Below are 23,915 nucleotides of genomic sequence, written 5' to 3' on the forward strand. Positions count from 1 at the left end.
TGTGACAAGAGGATTGGTTCTTCCCTGGTTTACTGGAGCACTTTGAGATCCTCAGATTAAAAAAAAAAAAAAAGGCTCTAAAAAAGCCTGTCTAAAAAGCTGCTCCTAAGTAACACCAGCTCAGTGCGGCAGGAGAACACGAGGAGCCTTTTCCCGCAGCGGCTGGAAAATGCCAGCGGTACAAGAGAGTTTCCATCAGCCCCTTCAGACCCACGAATAGAACATTTTCCTCCAAGCCAACGGCGCGGGATTAAACACCCACGGAGGTAACAGGTGGTCCCTGTAACGAGATCCAGGTGCAGGATTATTGCCATAACGAGCAAACCGGTTGCGGTTTCCGCCGAGCGGGAGGCGGCAGCGCCGCTCCGAGCAGCCCCGGGGGGCAGCGGCTCACCCGGCTGCACCGAAGCAGTCGGAACAAAGGCCCAGTCGGGAAGGTTGCTCCCAAGAAATAAGCCACCGGCTTTAGAACAGTGGGAGAAGGGATTATACACATCGACCACGGGGAAGGAGCAAGGCACAGGTCTCTGTTTTGGCAGAATTCCCAAGGATGAAATATCATACGGGGGGGTTGTGGGCACAAACCTGCTCGTTCTTGCTGGCCCCACGCAGGAGTGGAAACGGGGCTTGCACGTGTTCCCACAAGCTCCCAGAGCCCACTCAAATACACCCAGGCTGCAGCATGTACTTACAGGTACCATGCCAAGCACAGCAGGATTCCAAATTGCTACCTCACAAATCAATACAGCAGCATCTTGTTTGGTTTAGCGTTCTCAAACATCACCTACAGTTTCAGTAGCAAAACCAACAAAAGAACAACAAAAACTCTGCAGACATCACTACTTAAACCAAATCCTATTGCCTTTTCCATTTGAGTTTGCATTACGAGAACTTCTCATGCTTTAATCCACTTCTCCATAAAGTTTATGGAGCAGCAACAGCTAGTTGAGTCCAAGCAGAAAAAATAACCAACAACTTGTCAGGGGCCAAGCTATTGTTCTGAATGAAGAAAAAACTCATTAGCTTTTAATGAAAACACAGGGAATAAAAACCAAATAGCACAGAATCCCAGCAAATAATTACTCTGCACCTGACGCAAAGCTGCTCTATCTTCCTACTCAAATCCTCAGCAAAATTCCCCAACTTATCGCTCTTTGGAGCATGAACAAAAGCAAGACTGACTCTAAGGGAAAGAGCAAGAGGTTTCTTGGGCTTACACTTCATCCAGGGGTTCCCCTGGCACTGTTTGGCTACCCCCAAGTGCACGAAATTCCCAGCTCTCCTGCTTTGTGAGAGTTGTGGCACAGGGAAAAAAATAATGAAACGATGCCATCTTTTAGCTTCTGACATTTTCTGCAGAAGCAGCTTCTCTCACGGCAGCAGAAAGAGGGGCTTGAAGGCATTCTGTGTAATTAACACGGAGCTCATGCTTTATGCATATCGACTCGAAGCAAATTGCAGAGGGGACAGATTGAGTCTCTGGTGCAAGGGGTGTCCCCAGAAGGGGGGGAGAACAATTCAGAGCACAGTGACTTTGGGCAGTAGAGTCAGGCTGGTGGCATCTGTCACAACCAGGGCCCTGCAGGACCTGTGGGCGTCACACAGACCTGGCACGGGGCACAGAACAGGCCTCTTGCATTGAAGGAGGAAAAAAAATAACCAAGAGGAGAATGAAAAGAACCCAATGAAGCATCCCCAGGGCTCAGCAAGAGCAGAGCCCACTGAAGGTGACCACCACCAGGGAACACACTGTTGCTTCTCTCTGCACAACGTCGAGAGCACAAGCGCTGCTCTCTGCAAGGAAGGGCATGACCTGAACCCACCCTTCCTATTTGCTTTGGGGCTTGCAAGGCTGGAGGGTAAAAATAAAAACCCTGCAACTATGCCAGAGCAGAGGTAGATCCACCCAATGGCAAATCTTAGGACAAATGCTAAAAAATCATCACTTCAGGCTCTGATTTGGCTACAATTCTCTCGTTAAGTGTCAAGAAAGACCTCCCTGCCCATCTCTGCTTCTACAAAGGGAGAGGGACAGTTACTCTTTTAAAACTGACACCTCTACCTGTGGCCTCAAAAAGCAAGGCTGACTTTTTTTCCATGCAAAAGCTGGCAAAGAGAAGTTTTCCTTTATGCTGCAGTTTGCACCTCATTGGAAAAAAAGGAAAAAGAAAAAGAAAAAGTGAATTAATGCATCCTGACACACACAGGAAGAGAAACAATCTCAATAGGTGAAAGGGCTTTGTAGTGGGGAAAAAAAATCATCTCCAGCAGCTTGTTAAGGGAACTGCAATTAAGCTTACTTTGCATTCAGTGAAGGTCTTTATCTAGGTACCTAGAGTTTCATTAAGCATCTTTTTAGAGCATAAGAAAAATCAATACCAAACGAGTTCCATTTGTGCTTTTATGATAAGCTTGTTCATGCCAAAGCGGAAGTAAAATCCCCAACTCCAGTTAATATTCAAGGAAAAGAAGTTCCTGCTTTAAAGTAATGACTCCTTTAGTATCATACTACAAATAAAGGTCTCTGATCCAAATCCCATCTGCCTTCATGCTCGACAGTGTTAATATCTCTAGATTTGCAGGGACTAATTTAGCAGTAATGCATTTCCCAAAGCAGAGCTGTAAAAGTATTATCAATACTATGGTTTAATATCCCTCCCTACAATCACTTGCTGAAATTATGGAGAATCACATGGAAACACATCAACAGAGATGCACCCACACAGTAAGTACTGCTCACGTGTAAATATATTATGGTTTTGCTTTTGTAATGTAGTTAAAGCTCTGTCAACGTTGCTGTTATAAATTACATACCTTTTTAAACACACTGACGTGCTAGGAAATGTATGGTGTTTCTCTTTTGAATGCCTTAAAGGCTTTGTTGGCTCCTAAGCACCCATTTGGATCTGTGTGGTTAGGCCGTGTGATTAATATGTGAATAGCTGAGGTTTTGGTGGATGTAGATTTTCTGCACCTTCTTTTTACAGACTATTGATTCCCTCCTAGTGCCAGTGCCTGAGTAACATCCCATTTGCCTGAAAAGCTACCTTTTCTACTGCGTATCACTGTGATACACACACAGAGCTGGGGGTGTTCAGCCTGGAGAAGAGAAGGCTCCAGGGAGACCTTAGAGCACCTTCCAGTGCCTGAAGGGGCTCCAGGAAAGCTGGGGAGGGGCTTGGGACAAGGGCAGGGAGGGATGGGATGAGGAGGGATGGATGAAAACTGGAAGAGGGAGATTGAGGTGAGACATGAGGAGGAAATTCTTTGCTGTGAGGGTGGTGAGAGCCTGGCCCAGGTTGCCCAGGGAAGCTGTGGCTGCCCCATCCCTGGCAGTGTTGAAGGGCAGGTTGGATGGGGCTTGGAGCAGCCTGGGCTGGTGGGAGGTGTCCCTGCCCATGCAGGGGGATGGGGGTGGATGAGCTTTAAGGTCTCTTCCAACCCAAACCATTCCACGATATGATTCTATGTCCACCCTCCCCTCCCTGGGCTGTACCAACAACCATGGTATTATTAACAAACTACAAAAGAAATCTCTTTATCTCCAGATCTCAACGTGTTCATCCCGCTTCACAAATATTTTCTTGGACGGGGAGGTCACACACAGGAGGAAAATGACTTTGTCCCTGGCTCAGGAGGCAGGCAAGGCCACGGGGAGAGCAGGACCCGTCTCTGCTCACCCTGAGTTCTGCCAGCAGGACGGGTCCACCCCACGGCAACAGGGTCGAAAGCAAAGTGAGGTTCCTCCTCGCAGGCAGGAGGAGCAGATTTATCATTGTTGTAGAAACGTCGACCCAAACAGGTCTTGGCTGGCTGACAAGTGAAGCCAGTCCAAGGCTAATTTTGTTCACTCAGTATCCAGTTTGGGCTAATTACATGTAGTAAAGCAAATTAATGGTCCACTAAAAACGCCACTTATGTTAAAAGCCAAGTCGGAAGCGGGCAGCTCCTTCGCAGCAGGCTGGTTTGGGGGCTGCAATGAGCCCCTGTGCCCAGCAGGTCGGGCTGCAGCGCGCGGCATCGCCGGGGGAAGCAAACCCTGCCCGGCTGGCAGCTCAGCCTTAACCCACTGCTGGGCAGGGAAAAGCAAAAGCTTCCCGGGATCCATCAAATCCAGCCACCGGGCAGCGCAGCAGCAGACTGCCTAGAGCCTCCCGGGGTGCAAAACCTACTCCTGTTGTCGGGGGGGGGAGGGAATCAAAGGGCTATAAGGGGTCCAAATATTTTATTACACCAAAAGGAATTCAAGATTTGCAGCTCCCAGCTTCAGGAGAATAAACCTGAAGGATGCTGAGAAGCTCTGAACAGGCCAGGGTTAAATTATTTTCTCTCCCTGTCACGTGGCAAAGAAACTTCAGGATTACACAAAACAGAAAATAAACCTGGAAGTTATTAATTCCTAGACCTTTAATCAGATACGTAGGGATTCAAAGCAAAGCCTGCCCTCAGCTGATGGAGGGATTTCTTTCTAAAAAGGAAAGCAGCAAGCCATGACAACAGAGAGCCCAACTCCTCAGACACCAGAAAGGCCACCCCACAAGTGACATGCAAGAAGTGACAAGTCTTGCCCAAAAGAAGACTTTGGCAGAGCTGCTCTGCAAGACAGCAAAGCTCCTTCAATGTCCAAACCAATGAGGCTGGGGGGGCCTCAGTATCCCCCCAAAAACCCAGGAGGAGCTGCTGAGCTCACACTGCATCTCTCTTTTCTAGCTCCCTGTGTCATTCCCCAGCTGAGCTCTCCTCCCCAGTTTTCCCTTCCTTTTCTCCCCGTGTGTTGGCTCCCTCCCCCCCTCTAACTTCCTCCCTCCCGCAATCCTGGCACCCTTTCAGGAAAGGCACTGCACATTCTGCCTCTCGAGTGGGCAGCAGCTACACAGACCAGCTGCCTGACAGGGGAAGCACAGCACGTTGCAGTCTTGCTAGGAACGAGCCTGAAACCCAGCACAGCAGAAGATTCCCACGGGATGTAAACAAGTAAACAAGATTTATTCTTTCTTTTTATGACCCAGGAGCACATCAGTGAAATACAAAGCCCATCCAATGTGAGCAAAACCAGCCTAAAGCTACCAACAGTTTGTGTTTCTGTTCACCAATAAATTACTCCTCTTGAGCCTCTTTGAAGGGAGGAGGTCTTCATTTAAAGGATGGGGATACTGAGGCAGAGAAAGGTCACAAATCTGCACTTTGGTTCATCTTCTGAGGCACCAGCTCTGCTAGGAACACAGCAAAGCTGCCTGTGAAGCCAGACCACACGCTCACACAGTGCAATAATTAACAAACAGTTTTACAAATACAGTCTGGGATCCAAAACCAAAAAATATCGACATCCTTGGTACCAAAGAGGACTCTAGAGGCCAAATAGCTTTGAGTAACATCCACTGCAGAAGGTTCAGCATATTTTCTTAGCCAAAACAACCCTTCCAAGTGCACAAGGAATCAACAGAACTAACCCACGAGGGAGCTGGAGTTTAGCGAGCATATTCCAATGACAAGACACAAGGAGGCTGTCTTGCCCGTATCTGCAGCAATTTTCACTGTTCAGAAAAAATAAGCACAGGCAGTGAAGGCACAGACAAGGGTGTGCAGCAGAGCCAGAGGCACTCGAGGGGCTGGAGATGCCCAGCAGGTGCTTCTGAAAATGCAAAGGGGGATTTTACAGCTGTGTTTCAGGGTGGAGTCTGACTCAAGGGCAGAACTGGTACTTTGCAGATGGTTTGGTTGGGGTTCCTGTTCTACAGACCAAAGCAATGCACAAGTCATTGGGGTGGGAGGGGGGAGAGAGACTCAAAACTCCAGATTTGAACCAGCTGAAGACCTGGAAGACCCAGGAGTGGAAACCAGTGCTGCACCCCCAGCCCTGCTCCTGTGGGGCCAGGGCACCCATTTCCCCACTCCCCAGGGAGAGTCAAGGCTATACACCCCTTTCCATCAGGCCTCCAAAACATCTAAATGCCCCAAAAAGATAACTTATGTCCTTTTTTTCCCCCCGTTTTTGTGCAGCAGGAGGGTCTACTACCCACTGTGAGAACACTCAGGTGTTGGTATATGTGAACACTCCCCTGCTCCATCCCCAGGGGAGCAATTTCTTGAACATTCCTCTGTTCTGCATAAGCTCAGAGCAAGGCTTGGGCTGAGCGTTCATCTAAGCACATTACAATAACCCCTGAGATTTCTTTATAAAAAGAAAGCTGCAGCACGTTCCTATTACACAAACAGAGGGTTCATTGCAGAAGGCTCTATCTCCAAAGATGCATAACAGGCAATTCAGACAATCTAATAATTAGAGTATTTTATTAACTGACCAAAGTGAGAGCAATAGAATTTGTTAATATTTAACTTAGTGGGGCTCCCCAATCTGCTGTATACTTAGCATCTTTACTCATGTTTTTATACCTTCTTCTTTATGGTGAGTTGCTGGAATGTTTAGGTGTCTAGTGTGCTCTGAACTTCCCCAGGGAGGGGAACCCAGGACACTGCTAAATGTGATGAAAAAGGGCAAGTTCTGCCCCAAACTGTTACAATCCAGATTGGTTTCAAAGGCCTATGGGTGACCCAGTAACTCCAACCCTTTGATTAATGAAGTAGAGATCTCCAAGAAGCACCTAGTAATCCAAAACAGGAAACTTGCCTCAAGTTTGCAAGAAGTTTTAAATCAATGACCTGGTTTAAAGAGAGTTCAAAAACCTCTCCTCATTAACCTAATTCTTCTCAATAAAGGTCCTGAAACTCTTGACATTAACTGCAGAATAACCCAGCCAAACTGCTAGTTGCTGTTACCTGGTCTTTCAATCCTATTATAAATTCTGCAAATTCTTAATTTGCTGGCTTTAAAGACTGATAACAGTAAATCTCATTTTTTTTAAATTGAATTACATGTTTATCCTGGAAGGCTTTTCCCCTCTCCTCCTCCTCCCATTGCATGCAATAAGCACACCCCAAAAAAAGTGCCTGGAGTTGAAGAATTGTGTAAAAGGCCTTTGATATTTCCTTGTGCTACAGCAATATGAATTTCTATCAAGGGAAAACATCCCTGCCTTAATTCCCGTGTTCTCACAAGCAGCTAAACTATTTCTGACCACCACAGAAGGGTGTTCATCAGAGCAGTTTGGGTAGAGAGTCTTTGTCCCAGCCCCATCCTGGGACAACCTGGATGTCAGCACCCTCAGGTGCTCTGCCAGCTTTGTCCTCCCAGCCTGAAGGACACTCTTGTAGCCCTTGCTGTGGACTCCCAGGTTTTTAAAAAGACTTCACAGCTCCATGAGAGGAGGGAGTTTGGTTTCCATTTTGAACACTCAAAATGCAGTACCAGCAGTCTCAGAGTTAAATATACCTCTTTGATTTCTCTATGTATGTAAATAAAAATGCAAACACACATCCCTGCAGCCCTTCCCAGGGCACAGACACTTGCCTCCTACCTCTGACAATTTTCCAAGGAGAGCTTCCTTTGCTCCTATAATCATTACTTGCCTCCAAAATTTAGGCACGGTACCAGAGGTGGCAGAATAATTTATAAGTCCATGTAAAAGCAAAGCTGTGCAGCTGCTCAGAGTTTGCAAAATGATAAAACAGGAGGGATTTCAAAGCAGAAAAATACTGTCTCTACACAGGTTTGTTTGCCCAGAATGTAAATACATACACAGAGGCAAAGAACTGCACACTCAGAGCTGCAGGAAGCAAAGCTCCAGCCCTGATAAAGAGACCTGTCAGGAGTGTTGATATTAAGGCTTTTCTTTTTTATGTTAAGGAACATATGCCTTTGTGTACATTTCATTTTTCATTAATTAACTCTGCTCCCCACACCACCCAAACACATCTTGGGCTTTTGAAGGCATTCTAACAAAAGTGTTTTTGTTTTCTCTTTGTCTCTGCATGTTATGACATTTCAAGGGTTGTAGCTGGCACTGGTGTTTATAATGCAGGGGAATTCCACGCATGGTGATAGAATAGATACTTTAACAATATGTTACAAATATTGTCAATTGGATATTTTTTCCCTTGCATTTTCAAACACATCATAAATCTAGACTGGGTTTCTGTGCATGAACCCTGCTTACCACTGAGCTGGAGACACTTGGCATGAAGGCAAAGAGGTTTTTTTATAAATAAAACTTAGTAAAATCACCATGCACTCCATTAATTCAGGAACACTCTGCCTCGGCTTCAAAGGGAATCTTTACAGTAAAGATGGTGTTTTTGCTGCTTTAATGATTTGCTACTTGTACTTGTCATAACTACATGAACCAAATATGCAATAGCAGGGAGCAGGGGTTTGGGGAAAGCACAGTTCCGGCTCCCATCCAGCTCCACTTCAGTTCAATTCAATAGATTTGGGGCTTTATATAGAAAAGCTACTTCATAAATCTAACCCTTGAGGCCTTTGTGCAGTGCCAGTTAATGAGAGAAAACTCCAGGCATGCCTTGGGTACATACACACCACAGCCACAACGTTCAGCCCCGAGGATAAGCGGCGCCCTGTGGCGTGTTCCACATCCCCAAGTGAGCTGGGCTGAGAGAGGTAAAACCATCTGCACTGCAGCTTCATGGTATGGACTGTGATATAAGGGGCCTGCTAAGACTTTCCACACTGCTACTTAATCCTTTTGTAGAACATGAAGGCTCCCAATTTTGAAGACATGGTTTATCCTGGCTTGTCTCTTACCCCACCTCCCTGCCACATATTTACGGCTTCCAGCTTCAGGGAGGTGACATTTTCTGGGGTTAAGGTACAGAGCTGGGAGAAGCAAGAGATCTGGACCCAGTTCCTGGACACACCTGTAGATGCTCTGGTACCTTAAGCATATTTCTTGAGCCTCAGTTTTCCTAAATTTCATAAATGGGGAAAACTACCCTCAACCACCCATGCACGGGGGTTGGAACTAGATGATCTTTGAAGTCCCTTCAAACCCAAACCACTCTAGGATTCTGTGTTTTGACTATTTATGAATATTTTAAGGAACACAACTATTCAGCAATTACACACATGGTGCTTCAGAGAAAACCATTTGAGACAAATTTGATGGAAAAACAAAAAAGTGTTATCATAAGCTCAATGAAAATAAATCTGGTTTTATTCATCTACTTGGCATTGGTTTCTTAAAAGTGATCCACTGAGAGCTTCTTAGTGTGAAGGGCTCTCCATGCAATGCTCTGCTAAGGGGAATCCCCCAGCAGAAGGCCCAGGTGCCCCACAGAAGGGCTTGGGGGGACAATTCTTTGTCAGCCCCAGGCTGAAGCCCTTGATCAGGAGGGCAGAGCCACACTTTCCTCCATCTCCAAAGGTCTGTGTCTTCAAGCAGAGTGTTAGTGCTCCCGAGTACCCCAAAATACTTGGCAGTCATCAATTATTTGACCTAATTCACTTCTCCCCGTGGCCAGACTGTCTTTTCACACTTGCCCATCTTTGCAGGGGGGTGGGAATGGAGAAGCTGAAACACACCCGTGATGACAATTTAGTGCAAAGTCCCATTCCAACAAAGCCAGACCCCCAGCCCTGACCCACAGCTCTTAGTTAATCACATATGCACCTTCCTTCTCTAATCCCAAAGACTCATCTTAGTCCTCTAGGTTCCCTCTCATCCTATTAAGCTCTTTCCCTTGCAGTACCCAGGAACGGCCTCTTGCTGCTCCCTCAGACCATTCCTTTCTAAACCAAAGCTGTTGGAGAACATTTCCCCTACACTGAATTGTCAGAAGAGGTGGAAACAGCAGAGAGGAACCTGGGGGAGAGCTGACCCAGCTTCTCTCCAGGTTTTCTCTGCTAACTTTCCTGAGCTCTTTCCACTCAGGGCAGGTTGCTGCAAGACAGCAAGAGCACACGTGCACAAAATGTAGTGAGTGTATGAAATGCCTCATGGAGGCAGCCAGGCCTCCCCCAGGAGGAAGCAGGAGTCACCCTGGGGCTTTGAGCAAAGATCACCTGAGGAACAAGGCAAAAATCATTTGCAGCTACACACACTGCAGTCAACAACAACCCTTGGTGAGTACGAATCGGGCACAACTCATCCTGCACATCCTGCCCTCTCTTCAGTCACATCTTTCTGAAACCTGTCTACTCAACTCATCCTCAAGACCTACACTTCTATTGCGTATCAATCTCTGCTGGTGAGAGTTAAAGAACAATTCTACTAATTTCAGCCAATACTGGAAACCAGCAGGCTGGGAATGCTGGAATCAGAGGTGTTGGTCCTGGAGGGATTTCAGTTCAAGGAGCTCAGCTGCCTTCACCAGATGGGCTCACAAGTTGTGCTCATCCCCTTTGGAAAGGCTCTTTACTAGAGAGTACAAAGAAAATCCTAAACCTTCTTAGAAGAAGCCTTTTCCTTCGGCACATCAGCCTCTTATTTAAATGCTCTGGCAGTGCAACCAGGCAGCTAATTTATACCTGGGTTTTGCAGCCCTCTTACCAAAACCTGAGACTTTTTTCCGAGTCAAACCCAGCCCCACACTGTTGCTCTTGGGCTCTTTTCCTTCCAGCATGCACCATGTTCTCCTCACCACCTCTCCTTGCCCCAGCAAGGTATCACCAACTGGAGCTGAGGCTCTCAGGGTGATGCCTGAGCATCCCAAGTTGTGCTGTTTCCTTAGTACATTTTCTCCCAATAAGCTCCCAAGATGCCACAGGGACACACTGAGATCCCTGCCTGCCTGAAGACCCAAACACTTCCAAATTCCAAGCAGGCATTTAAGCAAGCTTGGCATTAATTTACCAATGTACACAGTTCTACAAACCAACCTTCCTAATATTCCTCAAGCTTCCAACTCTATAAGAGAATAAAGAATATTTCAGAAGAACAAAACATCCCTCCTCCCCTCTTTGCATTGTATGAACTTTACAATTTTTTTAAAAAAAATCTAATTTTGAGCCCTTTTATGTGTTCTAATCCTCTTTTTTTTTTAATTCTGAACACAGCTGTCTGTTGTACTTTCTCAAATGATGCCAGATGCTGGGTTCATCAACCAAAGGCAGGAAAACAATGGTTTGAAAGCAATTAGAAGCACCGAGGCTGCACCGAGGCTCATATTAAAATGTGATAACACTGTTCTAGGGGGAATTGCAACGCTGCTGCATTTCTGACATTTCTGTGCTGCCAGACAGACAGGATGTGCTGGAAGTGGGCCCTGATCGAGGAGGTAACACACTGGAATTTATTCCTGGAGTAAATGAAGGATTAGCTGAGTTGGAACACTCACAAGGGTTTTTATTACAGCCCCAGCTCCCATCTTGTCTGAACAGCAGCAGATCCTGCTGTCTGTGCTCACAGATCACAACCATTATTTAAGGAAAAATCATAGAATGATGGAATGGGTTGGGTTGGAAGGGACCTTAAAGATGATCCAAATCCAACCCCCTGCATGGGCAGGAACACCTCCCACCAGCCCAGGCTGCTCCAAGCCCCATCCAACCTGCCCTTCAACACTGCCAGGGATGGGGCAGCCACAGCTTCCCTGGGCAACCTGGGCCAGGCTCTCACCACCCTCACACTCAAGAATTTCCTCCTCATGTCTCACCTAAATGTCTCCCAGTTTTCATCCATTCCCCCTTGTCTTCTCACTCCCTGCCCTTGTCCAAAGTCCCTCCCCAGCTTTCCTGGAGCCCTTCAGGCACTGGAAAACCAAACTTTGTGCCTTGGCTGAACACGATGCTCCCAATCAGGAATCAGAGCTTAGCTCCACCCAGAAGAGCTCCAGGTCAGCTCTGAGCAAATACAAACCCATCAATTGCCCCAGATATGCCAGTCCCCACTGACACAGCTTGTGACCTGCAGGCACCCCACAAAGAGTAAATTATCACCCACATTATTGAGGAAATGAAGATCAAAGTCATAATCAGAAGCTCCCAGCTTGTTAACAGACAGAACAAGAGACAGTCACGAGCCTGAGAAAAATTTACAACCTGAGCACTTGTCTACACCTGGAGGTTGATTCAATTTCAAGTTCAGGTTAACACGAAGCAATGAGACTGGAGGGAAGCTGCTGAAGGTTATCCACTAGTCCTTGCTCCCAAGTCAATGGCCCATGGGAATATACTGCCCTTCCTGAACCTGAAGCCTTTTATGGAGACAGAAGTTTTACAGAAAAGCGATTTTCTGGGCTTATCCAAGGCATTTTTATCAGCACCACAGTTTTGTATTAGTTGCTCTCAAGGGTAAGGAGAAATGGCTTCTGCTGCCCAGGAAGGATGTTAACCCCAGCTCCTACTACAGCCTCACTACAGCTTTGCCCCTTTCCACCCCTAAGAACTGCTACACACTTAAATATTCAGTTTAAGCTCTTCTTGTTGACTTTGCTTAGAAAATAGCACACACTTCCAGCCCTTCCTTGCCCCCCAAGCTCAGAGCAGTGAGGAATCACCCCTCCTTCTCCTGGCTTGTACTCACCTCGTGGCAGAGATTCCAAGTGGTACCTGAAAGAACAAAAAGAGACAGACATGAGCACACATTCGTTTCCTAACAATTCCTTCCAGCCTGATGAATAAGTGACAGATAGAAAAATTATGCCAGAAGTGCTACTAGGAACCCAGAGAATGGTCAACACACTTTTTGTGTAAGGAGCTTCAAGAATAATTCCAAGTCCTACAGATGCTACTTGGCCCCTGCAACATCCTCTGCTGCTTAAGGAACCTCCTTCCCATCTCCTCCTCTTGAGGAGTCTCAAAGGTTCCAAACTTCCTTCCATTACAGCAGGTTAATGTGACCTTTTACCTTGCAGCCTTTAAAGGTCCTTTCCAATCCAAACTACCACTCTGCTCTGCAAATCTTTTCCTACCCTCCTCTCACACCTTTCCTTGGAGCCCCAGCATTGCAGAGGACAGGAGCAAATAAACAATAAATCTTCCATTTCTTCATCTCTCCCACTTGGAGCACATCTTGTTCTGACAGCTGAGGCATTTTAATAAGGGAACAGCACTGGGCAGTTATGGAAACAGATCAAGGATTGGGGATAAGCCACAAAGTGACCCATTCACAGGCAAGACGTGTAACAAAGGGTTGGTCTATAGGCATTAGTGGCAAGAATCCAGTATGTAAAAATCCAATCAATTTGTTTCCTCATTAAAAGCTTTCATGAAGAAAATGATTTAACACAAACGTTCAAGCTACTGACACAGATTAATTAGAAAACAACAACAGAATTCTGATTAAGGGCATAATATTTATTTGACTTGTTTGCTTTGGACAAAGCAAAATACAAAGTATGCACAGACAGAAGAAACTTTCCTGGTAGAACCATCTCAGTGACAAACAACAGCTGTGGTGGGTTGGAAAGAGCCACAGGACTGTGCCTTGGAGCAAGAAAGGGCTGCAAATTTCTTGGGGCCTTTGGATGCTCTCGGCAGGGGTTCCCCATTTTTACACCAAGCTCTGTCCTGTGGCAGCTACATCTTATCTCTCAAGCCCAGAGAAGTGACACCACCTGCCCAAGGTAAGGGCTCCTCCATCCTTTTGTTTCCAATCAGAAGTAACTGTTACTCAACATTTTGCTTCAGGAATTCAAATATTATTCAATATTTGAGTCGAAGAACCTCCCCTCCCTGGATACCACCTCTGCTCTGTGAGAGAAGTACCTGCATCCCCAGCCCCCCATCTAGCACCCTCAGAGCTGAAATACTTTTGTCTCCTGAACAGACAACAACTGGGAGACAAGGACAGCAAAATCACTTCTTGTTTTGTGAACTTTTGTCTCTTGTGCTTGAGAGACTGTCCTAATCTCCCCTGAACATGTTTTAGTGATAACATTTACTGCACTAGGACCAAAATGATTTTCTGTCACTTCTCATTCCAGTTCAATAAAAGTGTAAGAGCTTTGTTTCTAACCTCTGTCATTTTTAATACAGTAAAATGGTTTTAAAAAAATGTAAAATTGAGTTCCATTTCCTACTGGGCCAGCAAGTCCATGTTAGTTTCACTCTGATCCAATCTAAAGAGGGAGGGAAATACCAAAAAGATGTTTTGCCTTTTTTTTTTTTTTAAACCATAAGGAAACAGTCAAAAATTCTAATCTCACCAGATCAGGATGTGTCTTTAATCTCATGCTTTGATCATTTTCACTCTGGAAAGGCTTAAGCAGAGAATGAAAGTTAGTTTAAAATTTAATCAGGAGTGGGAGGGGGGGAAAGATGGTCTTGTTCTTATGGAAGATGAAAGAGTAATGATCTAATTCCTTCATCTGCCACTGACTTCGTGCAAATCTTGAATAAATTACTTATCCTGAGAGCTTAAAAGGCACCCACATATGATGCCACAGGATTTGCACTATGTTCACTTTCAGAATCAGAGAATGGTTTGAGTTAGAAGGGACCTTACAGATCATCCAGCCCCAACCCCCTGCATGGGCAGGGTCACCTCCCACCAGCCCAGGCTGCTCCAAGCCCCATCCAACCTGCCCTTCAACACTGCCAGGGATGGGGCAGCCACAGCTTCCCTGGGCAGATTTCTTTCTTTCCCCCCTGGTGTGTAAGAGAGGGTGAGGGAAGGATGACTTGCAACATGTGTTCCCCCATCTCTTCCTGCAGGTAACTCCAGCCTTAGTCACTCAGCAACTTATAATTTCCCCAATTTTTAGAGGTGGCCAGAATATTCATTCATTCCTGCAGTATCCAAGAAATCCAACTATTTAGACAAAACGTTGCAACAGACAAGGTAGCAAACACAGCAATGGACATATTTGAGTCACAGGCAATGGTTATACCTGAGAATAAAGCACCTTTCTGTGCAGCAGAGGAGCAGCAACCCCACTAGCAGAGGGAGCTTCCTTAGCTTGGGCTGTTCTCCAAAGTACAGAGCTTGAGGCCAACCCTGATTTTTATTGCCAATTAAGACAGTTCTGACAAGCATGTTATGCCTTTACCATGGCCTGAGAGGGTGACAGGCAGTGACAACATTTTGTTCCTTAGCTTTGCAGGAGGTTTACCCTGGAAGTTATAATCCAATCATTTCTCACAGCAATTCATTAAAAAAAATAAATAAATAATGGTGCTTGCTCCATACACACACCCCCTTGAGCCAGACAACATGAATTAGAAGCCAGAAGCCTAATCCTTCCTCCACAGCATCTTGCTGTTGGGGGTTACGTGCCTTGGGATCAGGTTTGACATTCTCATCTTTAATCAGCAATTTTTAGATATCGCAACCACCAAGAGAAAAGGCTTCTTATTGATTTTTTTAAACAGAAAGTTAGAAACTGGGAATATTTGGTCATGTCTTAACTGTGCCTATAAACACTTGATTAAAAATGGCTCCTTCCACCAGCTGTGGGTGGAATCCCCCGAGAAGAGGTTAAAGCAAAGTAGAGTTTTTAGCCGAATAAGAAGGTTCAGTTTACATCAGACCTTAAGAAAGTGGAGGGAGATGGAAGGGGAAACTCTTGTCAAGTGATTAACTAGCTTCAGCAAAATGAGCTCACAAAGGAATCTGTGGAGAATTTGGAAGCAATATGGAAAGCAAGGAACTAACCCCAAAATATCTGATTTCCATTACAAAGCCCGAGAAGGAGTGTTGTGCTGCCAACACTTTAACAAAACACATCCTAGAAGCATTTCCCCTTCGTGGTTCACAACGAACCACCCACCTCTCTCACCTCATTGGTGCATATTTTGGGGCCAGACAGGAAGAATTTGTTCTGTTGAACACACAAAGTGTTTCTCTTAACGTAGCCTTGGAGGTTACACACTCAACAAGCAAACATCAGAGAGGCTCCCTTTGCTGGAAATGTTAATGTTCTTTGCTCCTGAAAAACACACAGATCCCAGTTCTAATGCAGCAGCCTCCTAGTAGCAGTGTCTCCAACTGGACCAAATCAAAATCACATCTCAACTGTGTAAACAGACGCCAGAGGGTGAATGATCATGAGAAAGAGGAGACAAAAATGCTGTTCTCATGGTGGAAAGGGAAACTGAGTCACAGAGCAGGCAGGTTTGCCTGAAACCTCCTTCCTGACAGGAATCCTTATAGTCTTCAACCAGAACCAAACTTTCTCCATCTCTAATCAGCAAGGACCAGAGCCTTCTGCTGCCTCCTGCAGAGCCAGGACTTGGTCTTCAAAAGTGAAAGATGCCTCTAGGACTTGATCACAGATCTTATCCCTGCACTGGTTTATAGCAAAAGCCAGACTGGAAGCAACCTCAAGAACATCAGTTTGAAAACAAGTCCTCCAAATCCTACCCATTCCAGCCATCCTGTTGGCTGGACCCACCTTCACCAACACAGGGTTTGCTTCTCATAGCTCTTTTACTAACACCTGAAGACAGTGATGCTGTCAGGTCTGACCAAGCAGGACTCTGCTCCTTGCAGATGCAGGACTTGAGCAGAGAAGTTACTTCAACACTCCCATCACCTCAGCAGCAGTGTTTAAACCAGGGAAACATCCCTTCTTGTTCCAACAGGGAGGGCAGATTAAGCCCTGGAAGATTCCAGGATGCATTTCCCCCGTGGGTCAATACTATTCCTGCCCCACTGGATTTGCTCTTTTGGAGCACCAAGATCATGTGTTTCTATTCCTACATTTCCATCCTGCACCCAAAACTCAAGCAGCAGGCCTCTTGTGCACAGAGGGGGGCCACAAACCCTAGAACTGCACAGAAATCCAGTAAAATACACAATGAACACACCCACCACTTGAGCTTCCTGAGCAACCTCCCCTGCCTGCAGCAAACCCCAGAGTCCACCCAGCCCATCTGGGGCCAGAAACTAAAACTTCTGTCTGAAATCTTGTGGTCTGTGTTATGCAGGGGGTCAAACTTGATGCTTATAATGGTCCCTTTGCAGCTCTGAAGTCTATAAAAACCTAACCCCCACTTTCCTCTCAGACTCAATTTCAGCAGGAACCATAAAATAGTCAGGTTGCAATCAAATTTCCTGTATTTTCCTGTCCAATTAAGAACACTAATATCACCACAGATGTAATTAAATTAGATATTTCAAGCCAGTCTAATTTGTTTGGTGCACAGGATTTGTTGGGTTTTAATGTTTGCAAAAAAAAAAATTAAAAAAAAAAATCAATGCTGTACAAGATTTCTAGCAGGAGGGGGGGAAAGAAAAGATGGAAATGGGATTGGGGAGCTCACCATTAGCAAAGCCAGTTACAAACCACTTCAAATGCATTTCTCAGTTAAATGCTACAGAAGCAGCAGCCATGCAAAGACTCTGGTTACACAATTTCCATCATTTACAGTCCTCAGGTTTCAGATTAACAATGCATTCCCAAGGAAATGGATGGGGAAACGGGGGTAATTTTATCAGCTGGGATGGAAAATGATGCAAATTACTGAAAGGAGCCTAACCCAGAAGGCACCAAACTGCATTACTGGCAGAGGGAATGGCCACGTTCACCCCAGGTATAAAAGCAGGTAGAAGATGATCACAGCTGAATTGAATTTGTGCCCCTGCCACATCATATATTAACACAGGAGAATTCCTTCCTCAGCACTCCCCAAAAGGAGGGGGGTGGGGAAAAAAAAATCCCCCACCGAGATTACAGAATAAATTGGGAACATCCTAATGGAAACTTTACCAGACTTTAAAAAGAAATAACCACCAGGGTCAGTATTAAAGTCGACTGTTGAGGTGGGAAGGAATGCCTGTGCTCACCCACACCCGGGTGCAGCTGTACTGGGCAGGGTGCTGAGAGCCTTCACATCTCCATTAACACCAGCTGGTGCTGTGCACCCCAACCTGTCCCCAAGGCACTGCTCCCCCTCCTCAGCAGGGCCATCCCCTCCACCCCCCCAGAGCCAAAACACAACTTGAGGAGCTCAAGGATTAAAAAAATATATGCAAATCCAAGCCCTGCTAAGTCCTTCTGAGGTCCCTGTCACTTGCTTTTCCTTTTTTTTTTTCTGAACAAATCTGTATTTAATAGCCAAAGCAAGTGTGAACGAAATCCTGCTCAGCAAGATCCTTGCCTTGCTGAGCAAATAAATTTCAGCTCTCTGAAGAACACGAAGGAGGAGAACAGCACTTTGCCTAATTAAGGACAATGTGGTGAGGCTACAGTCCAGCCCTGGCATTAATGTGCTGAGCTCAATTATCTGCCCATCAGGTCACGTTCTTAAATTCCTTTTTATCTTGGTATCACACGTTATTCAGCATAATGAGTTTAATATTGGGAGGAATTACAGGCAGTGCATTTACACTAATGAAGCAAAATTACCCTGAAATGGCATTTTCTTTAATTCCAATTTTCAAACTTTAAAATAAGGTTGGAAATGGAAGTAATAAATGTAGTTAATATGGTTAGAAGTGTATCAAAGCAGGCCAATCATGCAGCTTTGTATGAAATTGTGGCTGTATCTCCATTAGAGAATCTTTCACAACCCTGCAATACCTTCCCACAGAAAGGAGCAAGTTCAACCTGGTCATTAAGCAAAGTTCTCTTGGTGTTGAAGTTCTACTTGGTGATAGTTCTACTACACTTGTAAACCAATAAAACCAGTAGCTTACTTGTTTGTGGCAGTGTGTGTGAACCTCATGCTACATCAGCTTGCTGAGATTTGTAGCACAACCCTAAGGAAACCAGAGGCAGTCTCTGGGTTGTCTTATCCTTTACACCACCCTTTGGGTTCAAACCACCCTGTTTCAGCTCCAGGATTTCTTACACTGTTGGGACCAACTGTGGCAAAGCACCCAGCAGGAACTAGGTGAGGGCATTACCCCAGTTTGTTCCCAAAAAAACCAAGTATTCCTGCAGCTCTGACTGAAGCAGAGTATGGAAACACACACCCAGGCACTGGGAGGACCTCAGGCACTCTCTGCCTTCTGCATCCCCAAACCAAAGGTGAGCAGTTTTGGAGCTCAGATGCTGCATTTCTTCTTCTGAACACCCACATTAAGCACAAGGCTCACGGGGGCAGACCCCAGCTCCTGGCTGCAAACACAGGGATTTCACTGCAGAGTTAGACGTTTCAGCCTCATCCTAGACCGATGAGGTTAGAGACCTACATCACTTGACAGTTTGACTTGATCTTTAAGGTCTTTTCCAGCCAAGGTAATTCTGTGGTTCTGTGACCCAGGCAGGGAGCACAGCTCTGCTGCCCAGGCTAGGAAGCCAAACAGGCTGCCAGCCACAGCACTCTTGTGCTTGTGATACTGCACACAGGTATTAGCAGGGCAGCAGTGACAGCACGGGCTTGGGAAAGACCTTGGCTTTGGCAGGCTCCTTAGCAGGCCAGGGCATCCCCTGGAGCTGTCTGATATGTGAGAAGTTTCCCTGCAGAGCCAAAACACCACATGCAGGCTTTTCCTCACTGGTAACACAGTAGCTGTGTTGGGAATATGGCCATAAACTTGAAGGAGATTAGACAACAAGGCAGTAAAATGAGGTTTTGGGGGTTGTTACCCAAAGGTGAGGAGCCTGGTCTGTGCTGGAGCTCCTGCTGCTGGTAGGAATGTCAGAAAATGGTTCTGGGTATTAGTTATGAGTAGCAGGATTGGGCTTCAGATTCACATCAGTGCTTCAGTCACAGCAGAGCAAGTTCAAGGTAGACTTTCAGTGTCTATTTTGGATTTCCTAGTGGGTGTGTACAAGAAACTCAATGTTCATTAAGCCCCTTTCTCTTCATTTCTGCTTTGATATACAAAGGGTCTGCCTTGCCCTCCTTTTAGCACTATTACATTTCGCCTCCAGGGGAGGGGGAAAAAAAATAAGAGTACTAAGAATTTGTTTCCATCAGTGCAAACTTGCCTTCCTACGGGGAGCTGAAATGACTGGCTGACTCCAAGGAGATGGAGAAACTATTTATCTCCATATTTTTAAATAAATCCCATTCTCCCCAGCTCACCCCCTGCCACTGTAACTGCTCTAGAAGTGTCAAAATGCTGAGGTGAGGTCATTTAACAGCAAGACAACTTTTTTGTTGTTGTTACTGCTCTTGCCAAAGGACAAGAATGGGCTTGTGTTCCTGAGTGGAGTCATGTATCCGATTCATCCCAGGTGTCAGACAGCTGCTGAGCAGCCAGCTCTGCTGGGACACAGGGAACAGCAGCCACATTCCCAAGGAACAACCTGAAATAAACTCAGCACCAACAGACCTAAAACAGAAGCAACCAACCTTTGGGGTTTCTGGAAGACAAACAAAACTCTGCCCCAGCACCACATTTTCCACCTACCCTTCCCCATTTTTATCCATTACACTTTGTTTGGCTGTTCAGGACTAGAGCAGAGTCCTCCATCTATGGTCAGGACCCAGGTAACTGGTGTTGCAAGATCCTCATCCCTCAGAAAATTCCTGAGGACCAGGCTTCCAGATGTGTTCTGGGGCCTATTTTCCTGAGTGCCATGCAAAACAATCAGGAAAAGCAATTAAAAAGAGAGATTATGAAGACAGACAGAGTTGGGCTTGTTCAGCCAGGAGAAGAGAAGGCTCCAGGGAGGTTCTGGAGAATCTTCCAGTACCTGAAGAGGCTCCAGAGAAGCTGGGGAGGGACTTGGAACAAGGGCAGAGAGTGATAAGATGAGGAGGAATATTTTAAACTGGAAGAGGGGAGATTTAGGTTGGGTATTAGGAAGAAATTGGTACCAGCTGCCCAGAGGAGCTGTGGCTGCCCCATCCCTGGCAGTGTTGAAGGGCAGGTTGGATGGGGCTTGGAGCAGCCTGGGCTGGTGGGAGGTGTCCCTGCCCATGCAGGGAGGGTTGGATCTACATGATCTTTAAGGTCCCTCCAACCCAAATAATTCTCCAGTTCTGTGATTACCAACAAAACCAAAGAGATTATTAAGAAAAAATTGCCAGGCCAAGATTTATACACAAGATGTCAGACAGTGGAATAGGATCCAAGTTAGTAGAAACGTTTCAACACAGCAGTGGACTTGAAATAACCAAATGGAATTCTGAAAGCCAAAGGGTGCAGGGACTCATAACTCAGCTGTCTGGTGACAGCCTCCCCACAGCCACCACCTGCAAGGCCCCCGACACGGCTCCTCCAGCCAAGATCCCCCAGCCTGCCTTGGAAAAGCTGCTAAGCAGCAAAGCAGAGCAGTGCTCACCTCCCGCGCCGCTGGCGGCGAGACGGGAGCCATATATCCTCCAGGTAGCACATGGAGACATAAAGCCCAACCACTTGTTCACATTAAAGTCATCAGTGAAGCTCCTGGTGGGAAATGTTATGAGGCCACGGGGAGAGCAGGGCTATAAAGACCTGACAGGCAAGTTCCAGGAACAGTTCTTGAGACTGGCTCAGGATAATCACACTAGATGAAGCTCTTCCCCTTTGGAGACGTGTGTGTCTCTCCCCAGTAGTTGAGCAGTTTACTTATGTCCATTATGAACCCAAATAATGAAACCCTACACGCCGTGTTGTGTTTCACCCCACAGAGGGGGGAAGAGGAGAAGGGGGCTGGGGGAGGCAGGAGCTTCCTGAAGACGAGGGCTGATGATTTCCTGAACACACGCCACAGAAGCCACAGGAAGCTCCCCAAAGAGACAAACCCAGGCCTCATCCCCAAGAGCAGGACCCGCTCAGATCCTTTCAAATAAAAAGATACAGCCATGGTTACAGTAATCTCCCACCACAAATCATTGCCTTAATGGCTCAGGTCAGAACAAGGACATCTGTATACTCTGTTCTTCTCACCCTTTCCAAATGCCACCGAGCAATAAAGCACAAGTAGGAAATGAGCAGTGCCCTCTAGTCTTTGCTCAAGGGCCCTACTTTCCTCTCCAGAAGTACCTGCAATTTATTTTAATAAGCAACAAGACAGAGGCCCACATCTGAACCTGAGCATCCAGGAGGCATTTCCACATCATCCCTTCTCCTGATGCAAAGGCTGCTTCACCAGATCTCCTGCTGGTTTGAGATAACTTGGTTATAAAAGCTTCTCCCAGTTTGTACTTTTAGGCTGAGAAAGAGCTAAGAGCCAAGGCTGGGTTGTGCATCACAGCATCAGTCTGTCCCAGGACCCTAAAGGCTGCTCCTTCTTGAGCAAGTCACCAAACCCACACACAACCTCTGGGAAGCCAGAGGTCCATGGTCTGATGGTCATAGCATCATCTTTCCCTGCTGCTCAAGCACTGTTCACAACTCCAACAGCACATGAAGACAGACCACTTGCTTCAGGAACCAAGAGCAATCCAGTGTTTCCAGGTTTGCCACCTGCCTCACACATTTATCAAGTTCCATGTTATTTTTAACCCATTAAAAACAGAGCTACAGTTGCATTACATGAAGAGAAAGAGTTGCCACTTCCAAAGTTGTGTGCTCTCAGGACAGTTGAACCAAAAAAAAAAGCTTGACTTGATGTCTAAATACTCCAGGCTCAGAATTCTGCTTGCTTAACCCTTTCCATCCAAGATCAATGCCCACGAATGGAAATTTCTCAGAGAAACCACATCAGGCAGTTTAGAAACATGCAACCAAACCATTGCTTCTTATTCCAGGACACTGCTACACACACACACCCACACCCTTCTTCCATGAGATAAGCTACAGCCCCATTTTCTCCCATCTTCTGCATTCAGCTTGTTTCAATTATTCAGGGCAACCCAGGCTGATAATTACACAGTCCCGAGTTGCTGAGTAAAACTGATGCTTAATTAGCCAGCAGGAAAGATCGATTAAGATACAGCAGGGCATCTTGCAAAGTTCTTCAGTGGGGCTGCAGGGAATAGAGTCTGGCTGTGCCCTTCCAAAGGATAAAATTCTCCATTTCTCAGGGACTCGACAGCAGTTTTAGTTAAACTGGATGCTTAGATCAGTCAGCCACCCTGAGCTTTATTGTCAGGTTTTACCATCAAGTGACACAACTCATATCTTCTAACTAGAGCATTAACAGCAAGCCCTGGATCCCATTTCTAGCCAAAAACACAATGCAGCTGAGGCTGAAAGTTTTATTCAAGCCTCCAGCAACCTGTTTCTGTTTATGCTCCTGAATTTTCCCCCAGCACAACAGAGCAACCTTTGCTTAATTCACTCACTGATCAAAATTATGTAGTTCCTGTCCCCATACAGGACTTGAACAGTCCTGAGGAGATGAGATTCGGGACCCTGGGTCAGACCTGAGTTTCAGTTCAGACAGTCCTCTTCATTCCTTTTTACTGTTTTAAAGTCCAGGCAACATATATGATTTGAGGAGCCACTTGTGAAATACTTTCAGCATCCAGCCAGCAGCATGAATCTCTGCTCACTGTATTGATTTACCCACATACCTAAATGATGGATTTTCTTCCCCCCCAAAAAAAATCTTCTCTAGCACAAGGGAGAAGGAGGAACAAGACAGGATCAGAGACATATGCAAAGAGCTGTACAGACACAGCCCAAGGCATAATTTCTTTACTTTGAAATACAAAACAAATCCCAAACACAAATCATGACCACTCTGTAGACAGCCATAAAACTGGTTAAATAAGTGTACAAACCAGTGTGCACTCTCACATTACACCAAGCCTGGAATGGCTAGCAGCTTTCAAATCATAGACCAGTTGTCCAGCTAGTTCAATATGTGTAGTAGCCCAAGGTGGGCCATGATTCTGAAGCACTTTCATTAGAAGCTAAAGCAGACAACACAAACCTGGCTTTGACTTGCTGGAAGCCAAACAGAATTGCATCCCTCTGCTCCCTTGCTTTAGCAGTCAAGTTTTCATTCTGCAGCCCATCTGCCAGGTAATCTTCAACATCTGGAAAAGGGAGAATTACAGGTTAAAACCCACAGCAGAGATGTCTGTTCTTGGCTAAGATACCTGGAGCTGGCCCTGCACTGAGAAGCCCTCAAGGTACCAAGCAGTCTGATCTAGAGACACGAGTCAGTCTGAAGACTTCATTTGGAGAAGTGAAGATGTTGAAGTGATGGCAGATAGAGCAGGATCTAAATATTGCATGTGATTGCAGAGCTGTTCTCTAAGGCATCTGCAAACAAACCACGAAGCAGAAGAAAGGAAGAGGAAGCTGAAGTGAATCAGGGCTAAGTCTATTGGACCACATACCTTTCCA

The 23,915-nt window shown here is 45.9% G+C and overlaps 1 protein-coding gene across 1 annotated transcript in view; it reads right to left on the bottom strand.

The window, feature by feature from the left end:
- The window catches only part of SKAP1 (src kinase associated phosphoprotein 1), a 146,941-nt gene that overhangs the window by 117,351 nt on the left and 5,675 nt on the right, over positions 1–23,915 (bottom strand). The window contains exons 2-3 of the mRNA XM_051640436.1: positions 23,497–23,602; positions 12,378–12,403 (exon numbers count right to left, since the gene is read on the bottom strand). Coding sequence (XP_051496396.1) covers positions 12,378–12,403; positions 23,497–23,602 — 132 coding nt within the window. The remainder of the gene's footprint in view (positions 1–12,377; positions 12,404–23,496; positions 23,603–23,915) is intronic.

Source organism: Apus apus, chromosome 25 (assembly GCF_020740795.1).
Source record: "Apus apus isolate bApuApu2 chromosome 25, bApuApu2.pri.cur, whole genome shotgun sequence".
Taxonomy (NCBI): domain Eukaryota; kingdom Metazoa; phylum Chordata; class Aves; order Apodiformes; family Apodidae; genus Apus; species Apus apus.